Here is a 13,020-nt window from a genome sequence, read left to right as displayed (position 1 = left end):
CTAGCAATTACTTGAAATAGGTATGTCATTAGGTACTCATTAAGTACATTATCCCTGGAGGCGCGGCGCAATTGGGAATACCTAATACCTATGCATTAATAAATATTAATATCAACCAGTCAAAGGGCGTTTTCTAAAATAAATATTGGAAACCCGATTCTCACAGATCCTGGTGTTTTTGAGTTCTTTCAACTCAGAATCACTAGCATATTCAATCCTGATGATAAAATCCTGTCCCAAAAATTTGTATGAAAATTGTACATTCCACTACGTCACGTCCATACAAGTGAAATTTTTTCTCATAATAAAACGTGACGTAATGGCTTGGACATTTTGGGACATCTTTTTTTAATGGAAGGATGGAGAGTGCTGTCGATTATGAGTAGAATGAGCCCAAGAATGTCCAGATTTGAAAGAATCAGGTTTTCGATATTTATTTTAGAAAACGCCCCAAAACGACTTACTCTCTATATGACACGTTAATAGTAGGTAAATAAGCAGATTTCGGTATGTACCTATAATTGAAATACGTTCATGTTAACCGAAGACTATTTATTGTGTGACAGAATGACATGACAGCAATGCATATCAAAAACATATTTGGAACATCACAGTTCCATATCTATTTAAACAAACATTATAGATGGCGCTGCTGGATATCAAAAACTACACCCCCACTATACCTAAGCATAGCCATCAGCATCATCAGCATTAAAAAAACAGCTTTTAAAAAGAACTTAACATACCTACTGCTTAGGCACAAGTACTAACTTCTCAATAAATCTAAAGTGCTTGACAAACCCTAGACTCTTAGTTAATAAGTCAGCCGGCATCTCAGCTGTTGCTAAGTATTTTGCTTCTACCACACCTTTAGCAATTATATCCCTACTAAAGTGGTAACGTATGTCAACGTGCTTCGACCTATTGTGAAACATAGGGTTGGCCAATAACTTCAGGGCACTTTATTTGTCATTATAAATTGTAATTAATGAAATTTTATTAGTAATTTCACGGTACAATGACCTTAAGTACATAGTCATTTCGAATTCGGTTAACATGAACGTATTTCAATTATAGGTTATGGGCCCAGCACGCTTCCACTTCAATACAATGCGAAAGGTAAGAAATTCGCAACGAGTGTGGATAAATTGAAACACGACCAAAGGGAGTGTTTTAAATCGATACGAGTTGCGAATTACCTCTTCGCACGTGTATTGTACAACGTTTTACAGTACATATGGCCCTTAAAATTTTTATTGTGCCAATTACCGCACTAGGGCGGTAAAGTAGCACCATGCATTATGTACTGTAAAATTATTTAGAACTATAAAGTTAGTATGTGATCGTAGTATTTGACGTCACAGTTAATTTATTCCCAGATTTCTCTACGGCACTGGTTCACAAACTTTGGTGATAGACGACGTTTGAACGTTTTTCTACGGAGCCCCCGAGTCGTTTACTTTAAAAGACTACCATCAGAGGACTCTCAGCGGAGCACACTTTGAAAACTCTGGATAACTATCCAAATAGAGATCTTAAATCTATACAGTACGCGTTCAAAATTATAGTTTTAGTAGGTACAGTCTATAGTAATTGTTCTACATAGAGGGATATTTTGTTTTGATAAGCTAAGATAATAACCTTCATCCGCTTATGAACCGGATTTTTATATCTGTAGCTGGAACTTTAAAGACCAACAACTTTTGTTTATTTAAAGATAAAGTACGTGCGTAACTAAAAAATGTGAGTGATTATTGCAGACACAATAACTGATATCTCATTACGTCTTGACCCCAGCTCCGGGTCAGAAGGAACTCGATATTACGGCAAGCGCTCTGTCCCTGGCTCAGTACGAGCTAAAAACTCAGCAACATGCGGACCTCGCTCATATTAAGTGTAATCGCCTACGCGACAATAGTCATGCCAGCCCCGAGTTTTAGCGATTCCATTTCAAACTTCTTCTCCGGTCAATCCGAGAAGGCCACGAAATTCTTTGAAGAGCAGAGACAAAAAATGGAGAGAGCTTTCAACTCTAGTATAGAGGAAGCGACAAAAATGAAGGATGCCGTTAACAACTACATGGAAGAACAGCAGAATAAGATCAGCACTGACATCAATAACTACGTTGAAAGCGTGAAGGAGAGCGGAAGAAAAGTGGCAGATTCCTGGTCCTACCTGCCAAGCGAAGATAGTACAGCGCGTTTAAAAAACCCTGACATCGTACTGTCGGTTCCTGCCACTGTCGCTCGCCATGGATACAATTGCGAAACTCACACTGTGATATCTCAAGGGTATCTACTTAGCATACACAGAATACCTCGTTCGAAGAAGGGAGACAACGTTCCCTCGAAGACTGTTATTTTACATCATGGATTATTCGCCAGTTCTGCAGATTGGATCCTCAACGGCCCCGAAAAAGGCTTAGCTTACATGCTTGCTGATGCTGGATATGACGTTTGGATGCCTAATATAAGAGGCAACAAGTACTCCAGGGAGCATGCCTGGTTGAAAACCGACTCCAAATCCTACTGGAACTTTTCTTGGCACGACGTCGCTTTATACGATGTTCCCGCAATTATTGACTATATAATTAAAATGAAAGGTGAAGGCACTAAAATTACATACATAGGACATTCGATGGGGACAACGATTCTCTTTGCAATGCTAACTTTACGTCCTGATTATAACAAGATTCTGACCGCTGGTTTCGCTTTAGCGCCTGTAGTGTTCATGAACGACATGAAGTCTTCTTTGAAATCATTCGCACCTCTAGCCAGCAACGTCGCTTACATGGAGATGCTATACGGGTCCCACGAGTTCATTCCTAAGCACTCGGCGCTAGGCAGGATATCGACTTCTTGTAAAGCGGACAGCTTTGATGCGGCGTACTGTAGAAACATTATCTTCTCCATATGTGGTTATGATGAAAAGCAGTTCAACAAGGAGCTCCTACCAGTATTTCTGTCACACCTCGGCACTGGGACTTCGTGGAAGACAACGGTACACTTTGCCCAGCTGGTCACCTCGGAGAGGTTCCAACAGTTTGACTACGGAGCCAGTCATAATAAAATTATGTACGGGCGAGAAACGCCTCCCGAATACGATCTTAAGAAAGTTACTTTACCCATAACATTGTTTTGGTCGAAAAATGATTTATTGTCAAGTGAAGCAGCGGTAAATATGTTGAAGGAGAGATTACCGGCGACGACCGACTCGTACTTGGTGCCAAATGAAGAATTCAATCACTTAGATTATTTATGGGCTATCGATGCTCCTACGCTATTGAACAACAAGATTATTGAAAAGCTCAATGCCGTATCTTCAAGTTATGACTTTTATTTCTCTATAAAAACTGTAGGGATATGAAATACCGATGTTTCTAAAACTGTGCTTCAAGTATTACAAGACTGTGCTGAAAGCTGAGCTGTACAACTGTTTTCTAGAACATGAGAAAAAACTGTTGTACAAACGTCTTATAAAAGAACTTACCTACTTACACTGTTATGAGTAAAATATAATAATTGAAAATTTTCTGGAGTTTAAACTTAAGTCGGGATATGTTAAAGTTTTACGTGAAATTTAAATCATGGCAGACGAAGTTGCGGAGCGGGATAAATAGAGAAACGAAAAATATACGTAATATTCAACGTTTAAAATAAAAGTGATATGAAATATAAGCGAAATATAATGTTTTCAATTAAACTCGTAGCGTACATTGCTTCGTTAGTATTTATTGTTACTATAATTTTATATTTTCTTTATATGGGCTTACTTTTTACAACGAACTATGTGAATTTTCGTAACAATAAGTACCTAGGTTTTCATTTTCTTAACCTTCTGCAGAATTCTAGATTTTGCGAGTTTCTAGACAGTTTAGTACAAATCGCTGTGAGCAGTGAAGGAGAAAATAAGTTTCTTCGAAGACTATATTCCGCCTCGTGGCTTCGCCTGACATGTGACAGGTTATGGTGCATGACTAAAATGTTATAATGTATGCATTTATCTAATAGTGAAACTATGTGGCAAGTATTAGTTTGATTTATGCATCTAGGCATACAATATAAGTATGTTATTGTATTTTTTAGTATTACGTATTTAAGACTAATGTAGGGTACCTATAAGTAGGTAATTACCTATAAAATGTAGAATGTAGATAACATATTAAATAAATTCGATAAACAATTAACTCACTAAATTGTCTTTTTTTCATACCGTTCAGTTTAAAAAACCAATCTTTTCTTTAAAAAAAGAACTGTAGAGTCACCATTACACAATGTACCATAATGAAATGATAGATAATTTAATTACAGGGTTTAATATTGATGATCGGTCTGGCCTAGTGGGTAGTGACCCTGCCTATGAAGCCGATGTTCCTGGGTTCGAATCCAGGTAAAGGGCATTTATAATTAAGGCGGTCTGTTTAGTTATTGGTAGATGGGCTCTTAAAAAATTACATGATAATTTTATTTAGAAAATATATTTAGTTGCCAAGCGGACCCCAGGCTCCCATGAGCCGTGGCAAAATGCCGGGACAACGCGAGGAAGATGATGATTTAACATAAAAAAAAGATACAAATTACAAATTAAATTACAACTAAAGCTTAAATAACATATTAAATATACCTAAACTATCTTATTAAAATAAACTAAAACTAAAAACAAATTAAAATTAATCTATATACCTATATAAACGTGAAAGACCTGACTGACTGACTTAAATCAACACACAGCCCAAACCGCTGGGACTAGAAAGTCCAAATTTGGCAAGTAGGTTCCTTATAAGGTCTAGGGGTCCACTAAGAAAGGATTTTTCAATATATATAAAAAAAAACAAAATTAAAAAAACTCTCCTGCGCGTGCGAAGCTGCGGGCAAAAGCTAGTACTTAAATAAAAGAAATTTACCTATAAAATAAAAACCTAATCATAAAAAGAATACCCCATCCAGCAGGTCCGCCTGTGGCATGGTGCCCATTACGCTGGCAGCGTTTCCTCGCTGAACCGCCAGGGCGATTCGTTGCTAGAAATACGCGCCAGCCCTGATGGGGTCTCCCGTGGCGTTAATCAGCCGTGCCGACAGAGCCCTCACAAAGGCCTGCATGTCGGCTGACCAAGGGCCCAGTGTTTCTACTGCGAGCGCCGCAAACTCGTAGTCCTTAAGTAAGGACGAGTATTTGCGGCGCTTGAGAACCTGGGCCTGGTCAGCCGCACTGCCGGCCTGGTTGCGGGTCGCCTGGATATGGGACTGTGCGAAGGTATCTACGCACGTTGCGTCCCACAAGGATTGTCTAACTAAACCAATAAATAACTAAACTTCTGTAAGACTAAAATATATTAAATATAATTAAGCAGTCGAGTTCAGTTTGCAATTTTCGACTTAATCAATCAATCAATATTTATTTCAGTCCAAAATTATTAGTTAATGAGCGTTTATTTTATTTTTTGCCATTTTTATTTATTGTAACCTTTTTTGCCACTTTTGTGTTATTTTTGCTCAGAATCACGAGCTCTTTCGATCCTAATAGGGTAAAAAAATGTCTCAAGAGTTTATTTCCTATCGTGTTACCATTTCCCCATATACTTTGTATGGTGGTAACAAAAAGGAAAGTTTGAAAAATGTATGGAAATTTTAGGACACTTTTTTTTCTCCTATACGGATGAAAAGGGCTCGCGATTCTGACTAGAAATAACACAAAAGTGGCAAAAAATTTCACAATATATAAAAATGGCAAAAAATAAAAGAACCGCTCTAATACGGTCGAATATTTCAGCGATAGGGCCTCTTTAGTGAGCGTCGTTTCAAATTCATGCGATTTAATTCAAATAAGTCACATTTGCGTGCCGTTGTTTGATTTGCGCAATCCCCTATGAATATGTATAAACCCAGTGTCGTCAAAGGGAAAGTTTCCAGAACAACAGGAAGGCGAGGGACAACTTCATTGACGAAACTAAAAACTACTGCAACTCCATCTGCGGTTGACGCAGAAACTTTCATGTAGGAAGTTCTTGCATTTTAATACTTTTATCGATTTGGTCTGCACGTTCCAGTTTTCATAAAACTTGGCACAGTATTATAGGAAATTTTTCTCTCTGAAGCTAAGTTTTTGCTAAGGCAATTAAAACAACCTAAGCCCATTTATTAAAATCTAACATTAAAAAAAGCGGCCAAGTGCGAGTCGGACTCGCCCATGAAGGGTTCCGTATTTAGGCGATTTATGACGTATAAAAAAAAACTACTTACTAGATCTCGTTCAAACCAATTTTCGGTGGAAGTTTACATGGTAATGTACATCATATATTTTTTTTAGTTTTATCATTCTCTTATTTTAGAAGTTACAGGGGGGGGGGGGGACACACACATTTTACCACTTTGGAAGTGTCTCTCGCGCAAACTATTCAGTTTAGAAAAAAATGATATTAGAAACCTCAATATAATTTTTGAAGACCTATCCATAGATACCCCACACGTATGGGTTTGATGAAAAAAAAATTTTTGAGTTTCAGTTCAAAGTATGGGGAACCCCAAAAATGTATTGTTTTTTTTCTATTTTTGTGTGAAAATCTTAATGCGGTTCACAGAATACTCTACTTAACAAGTTTCAACAGTATAGTTCTTATAGTTTCGGAGAAAAGTGGCTGTGACATACGGACGGACAGACAGACGGACAGACAGACAGACATGACGAATCTATAAGGGTTCCGTTTTTTGCCATTTGGCTACGGAACCCTAAAAAGCGCTTAAAAAATTGACAAACGCCACTGATTATGTATTTTTCCACTCCCGTACTTTAATTTGTCATTTAAAGGGTCGTGCACACACCTTTAAACCCCTATCTTATAGTTGTCAAGACAAGTCTTTAGTCTATTCCCCAAAAAAGTATTTGTGCATACACTCAGTATCTTTTTGGCCACCTCATGTCTCCATCATCAGATCAGCTCGATGGTACCATAATATTGCATTGTCACCTGACTTACGATGTGTATGCAAAATTTCAGCTCAATCGGAAACTTAACTTAACTTGCAAGATTTGATTACAGACAGACAACGGTCAGGTGAAAGTAAATAAAAGCTTGTAAAAATGCTTGATTTTGTAAAGGACCAATCATATCGAGCCACATTGACCACATTGTGCTTGGGTTGCGGACCTACGGCCCTATTCGGATTTTGTAATAGACATCTATTAGATACTCGTATTTTTTAGACATCGCCAAGATACGATAACGATATGTTCAAGATCTAACCTGTCAAATTTGACATTTCCGCGATTCTGGAGATACTCTTGAACGATTTCCACAAGATATTACTTAGAGATCTAATTCACATCTAATAGATATCTAACACGATCTGTCGTAAAAGTGACATTGGTTGCCCGAATTGCGCTGCAAAAGAGAACTAGTTGAAATCTAAACTATAACGTATCTAGAATGGATCTAGTACGTGTCGTCTCTTGTGAATATCTTGAAGTTCGAATACGGCAGTTACTCATGTCATGGCGTTACGAGTTTGCAAAGCTATGTGACATCCTGACATCTGACATATATTACAACCGGTGTCTCAGTGTCTGCTGCCAAAAGCGCTGCCATTGTATTGCATACCTACGTATCTTGTGAGTTTTGACATTTCTTGAAACTTGAAACAGTTTTCTTGAAAAAGTATTAAACTACATATAATAATTTAGCTTGTGTGCTGGGACAGCGGTCTAGGTAACTCAAGATGCCTCAAGTCAGAATATTAACTGAGTAAATATGTATAATACAGTAATTTTGAAAAACAAGATCGAGTTATATTGGTTAGACTTATACAAAATAGGTTGTAAATTAGGTGCCAGGCTCAGGCTAGGCTAGATCTAGGAATCGTAAACATCGTACAAATAATAAACTATAACTCACATTGACATGCAAATACCTCTATTCACCACAAGTTATTTTTCACCCTAAAAACCTACAAGATTCTGGGCTCCGGAGTCTCATCGTAGCATTGATTACTTACCATTACATAGAGCATTCTAGACACGTGCTCAAAGGTTCTAAACTTATTAAAGAAACTCGTCCCGTGTCTTTTGTCTCTTGCCCGGAGATGGATGCCCAAAATAAAGGTGCCTTAGTCTATTTTCGGTGTTGAAACTATATTAATTGTATACCTACCAAACTGGTAGTCTTGGATATATTTATGTCTGTAAATCTAAAAAGATTTCCACATCGAAATACGTAATGTTTACCAAAGTGGTACCTACTTACAAAGGTAGTAGGTACAGAGACAGGCAGAATTATACATTCTTATAATATTTCATAAGTTACTTAGTTTGTTAGTAAGTTCTTTTACTGTATTAGTAGAAATATTCAGCGAGCCTCGCCATTCATTTGCAATTCGCTCTTCTAGGGCTTAGTTTGTAACATTAGGTACCTACTAACTTGAAGTTATTGAATGTGTGCGACTGACACTGAAATAAAACTAATTGTATCATTATTAAATTGTACAACGGGACTTAATCGCATATCTAAGTTTTAAGATTTAGTACCTCCGACGTTTCGAGGACAACGCCGTCCTCGAAACGTCGGAGGTAAATCTTAAAACTTAGATACGCGATTAAGTCCCGTTGTACAATTTAATAATGTGTAAAAATCGTGAAAGTTTGAATCAGTGTAATTGTATCATATTTGACGAGTCTTATTTTACGATTGTCTCCAAATTAATATCCACATAAGGATCTACATTTTTTCTTGTACTCACGCAAATACTGTAAACGAACGCATACGCTTAATAAAATTATGCGTTGTCTAGTCAGTGGTTACATATAGACGGTAGGCTTCGAGTGTATGCCTTACGAGATTTGTGTCAGTACAGTAAGTACATCGCTGTTTGCGCCTGATACGGCCGACATATCGTATTACAGCGAGCGGGCGGGGTAGATAAATATGTCTCCATCGTTCACACTGTAAATGACAATTCTAAAACCTTATTGCAAAGATGTAAGGTTCAACGATGCCCGATGGTTAGTTAAGAGTTTTTTATTTTCAGGTGTCATTCCAATTACGAGTAACCGTCGGAAAACTTATAAAGCGTAATAAATAATAATATTTATATCGTTACCTAAAGGCTTGGAGGATACAACTAAACGGAGTAGCCATTAACAGGCTTTCCCCTCTGTCGAAAATAGGCGGCCAACGGTCATACACAATGTATGGACTGACGTTTATCTGACATGGCTATTTTTACGTTACGCATACATTTGACGTTCCCCTCCCCCGCAAAAATCGGCAGACTGTTTTGTACAGAAAATTACAGACATGGCGTCTCCGTTTGATTATATCCTCCAAGCCTAAAGGGGGTATGGAAAATGTCGCTTTTGAGCGATACTTCTAGAAAACTGTTAACATTTCCTAACTAGCTAATCTTAACGAACTCCGAATCGAACTAACGAATCTTGAAGAAAATGGGGCATTTGCAGAAAAGATCCCGATGGGTTATGGAATTCTCCTGGAATTCTCAGTCAATTATGAAGTTTTGAATTTGGAACCTACATTAAGCTGAGTTCACAATTCGATTTAATTTGTCTTTTCAAATTACCTACATTGCTCAAAACAAGCAATATGGCCACGATTAGCGAATTAGGTATACATGAATTGGTCCAACAACCGAGCTCCGTGCTCTACGATTACGAGTACCTACAGGTACAGTCGCCATCAGATATATCAGAGCGGCCAAGGTGCTCACAACTATCTGAACGCGCCTCTATTGTCAACGTGTTAGAGTGCGTGTTCAGATTTTCCGAACACCTAGGCCGCCCCGATATTATCTGATGGCGACTGTACCTAGTTGTTATTGTCATAGAAGTCACGTCTCTAACTTGACTCACCCGCGTTCGAGCAACCAATAATCATTTCATAATACACGTCGTGTACGTACAATACATGGCTTTGTGTTAGACGAGCTAAGCTTCCTAATCTTAGTAACGCGGAATTGACACATACTATAATATTCAAACTCAGCATTAAGCTGTAGAGTTAAGGCTGATTTAGACGGCACGCGAACTCGCATGCGATTTTAGTTACATTGCGGAGTGTTGGTTACGTTCAATTCGACCGACCGATCAAAACCCGCAATGTAATGAAACTCGCATCGTCTAAAGGAGGCCTTAGGAATGTCGCGAGATCTGACTAAACTAGGTGCAAGATAGGACACGTTGTTATGCTGCAAATTAACTTTTGCTGCAAATTAACTTCTCTTCTCTTCTCTATTCTTGCTTTTCTCTTTTCTTACTTCTGTAAATTTCCTTTCCCTTTCGTCCTTGGTGGTGATGTAGCCCTTCCGGCCATCTTCTCCTAACAAAAGCAGTCGCTCGTCACAATGTCGACCAAACTGTATACTAATAAAAAAAAGACACGTTGTTACTAAACTAAAATGAACTTGAAAACTCGGGAATAAGGTAAACGTACTAGTGCTCGACATGCTAATGCCCAATAGATGACACCCTGCACCGTTATTGACAAATACTTAAGTTTCAAAATGACATGTACTGGGACCGCGTCGAGCACCAGTACGTTTACCCACATTATATGACTATTAAAATCAACAATATTGGCTCCAATATTGTTGATTTTATTGGTTATTTATAGGTATTGAAAGCATTTACAACAGTATAGAGTTTACCTCTGTAGCTTTAACGTATCTACAGTAAAACTTATCCGTACCTCACATCCAGCACCGGCCAAGTTAGAAATGAAATACTAACTTTCAGATCTACGTGACGGGGGTACAACTTCCTTACAATACACCACCGTAAGCTGGCCCTTGCGTCCGGACTAGGGGTTTGAAACGGAGGCTCAAGCTTTATTGGGTGCGTATCGCCTGCATGATTGGGTTTTGTATTACTTGGTGTTGCTTATAGTTGGAAAAATCAAAAATGTAGCGTTTTTTTATATAGGAGGAAAACAGGCAGTCGAATCGCCTAATGGTAAGCGATTACCGTCGCCCATGGGCAAAACTAAATTGGCAATAAAGTGTTACAAATAATATAAGTTACTTAATTTAAAGTATTTTATTACTAGTTGCTCTGTGAGCTGTAGGCCTCACAATACATAATTTTTTTCCCAGGATGAAACGGATACGTGTTCGCTTCGCTCGGTCAATTATTTCTTTATTACATGAATTTTACAGCTATATTATGGCATTAATGAGTCTTTAATTTTTCTTACAAAATGCCAAGTCATTCAAATCAATCACCGAAAGCTAAATCGGCTTCATTACTTTTATAAATTGGCCATCACTCGTTGAACATTTCTTTTGTACGTATGTACGAGCAAAATTTACTGCGGGTGATGTCAATTGGGATTAAATTAGATATATTCATACGAATATAAAGAATATTCAATTGGTAAATCTTAATTTAAATTGTAATAATATTATATACATACTATCCTTACAATGCTTACCACAGAACATATTAAAGAGGTTAGAATGGCTATCGCGCGCAGTTAGTATCGGAACCGGTGTCGCCGCTCGTTCCTCTCCACATTTACTAACACTTGCGCAACGGTAGTAAAAACTTGTGTGCGTGGTGAATGGATACGCCTCTTTTAGACAGATTTGATGTCTGGCTTCTTAATGTGAAGGTTATTGTGGCGCAAAAGGCATGTTCACTTCGTTTTTCGGTCAGCGCGGGCGAGTAGCATGCGAGCGTTTGCTCTAAACCGGCGGCGACACGTACCCTGCTCGCATCGCCATTCTAACTTGTTCTGTGATCCTTACATACATACTTGTAAATCAGTATAATTTATGGCTTATGGCCAAAAGTAGACTCATAAACGTAATTAATGATAAACGATAACACTAATGTCATTATGGTGTCATTACACACCTCGACACCTCGTTACATCGCCAAACCGCAAAGTTCAGCTAGGGTTTTCAGAAACCAACTTTTGGGTTATTTCGACTCGCGAGTACTATTGAATGATACAAAGAAAAAAAGTGTCCCCAGTTTTACACACAAATTTTGGATGGCAGTTTTGTAACGGTCCATACAAAATGTATGTGAAAATGCGTTACAAAACTGAATTTTTTTTGGGCCATATTTTTTTTCTTTTTAAATCGATAGTCCTCGTAATTCTGAGTAGAAATAACCCAAAAGTTGATGGAACACTTTTAAGTGAAAATGCCCAGCTACGACTATCGGCGCAACGTGCCGCAGTGAAAGAGTAGGTTAGGCCTTACATTCTTAGATTCTCAACTGCTTCTTGAAAGAAGCAAAGTGAGAATATTGAATCTTACAGGCCATACCTTTAGTGTACCTACATACCTATGTACCATACAGGGTGGATTTTTTATGGGGTCAGTCAGGGCAGCTACCAGATACCAGATTGGCATACAAAAATAGCATGTGAAACATAAACGTTTTCATTTTCATACAAATTTTATGGGAAAAGTTATCCTGGATTTGTGGCTTTTCTAGCCGTTAATTTTTTTTTTAAATCAGCGACGGTCTTCCAAGACTATTTTTGCGTAGCAGCATGGGATCTGGTAGCTGCTCTCACTGAACCAATAAGAAAATCCACCGTGTATACAGTATATGTAGTGAAGTAGGTACATTAATTTAATGCTGTCACACCACCAATGAATGTCGGTTCCGCCTTGCAGTGGAGCGTCTCGAGAACAGTCACTTTCAGCATTCAACCGTTTGTACGAAGAAGGTATAAAATACTTGTGTATCAAAAAACGTCATCTATATGGAAATTGCGCAACAAAGGGAATAAAAACGAAATGTTCATATAATAAAACTTCAAACTAGCATTACAGTGTCAAAGAGTTCGCACTGGCACCCCTTATTGTCATGCAGAGTGTCCATCACAAATAATACTTATACAGTTCTCTTACTAGGGAAATGTTTGAAATACAGTGTAAGATCGAGTGCGCGCGTAACTTTGTCGCAATTCATTTGAAAATATTCTTTTGTGGAACTCCAACTAGCTGCACTAGGGCTCTTTAGTATCTAGTAGGTATTAGGCGTACGTATTGGTTATGTCTT

General features: G+C 38.1%; 1 protein-coding gene across 1 annotated transcript; it reads left to right on the top strand.

Annotated features, from left to right (window-relative positions):
* Positions 1-1,655: 1,655 nt before the first annotated feature.
* On the top strand, positions 1,656-3,397 carry LOC134651113 (lipase 3-like). The gene has a single exon (XM_063506119.1). It carries the CDS (start codon positions 1,873-1,875, stop codon positions 3,364-3,366), a length of 1,494 nt encoding a protein of 497 aa, XP_063362189.1. The 5' UTR covers positions 1,656-1,872; the 3' UTR covers positions 3,367-3,397.
* Positions 3,398-13,020: the final 9,623 nt, after the last annotated feature.

Source organism: Cydia amplana, chromosome 9 (assembly GCF_948474715.1).
Source record: "Cydia amplana chromosome 9, ilCydAmpl1.1, whole genome shotgun sequence".
NCBI classification, from domain to species: Eukaryota; Metazoa; Arthropoda; class Insecta; order Lepidoptera; family Tortricidae; genus Cydia; species Cydia amplana.
The sequence above is the reverse complement of the archived record's forward strand: the minus strand, read 5'-3'. Positions and strand labels throughout refer to the sequence as shown.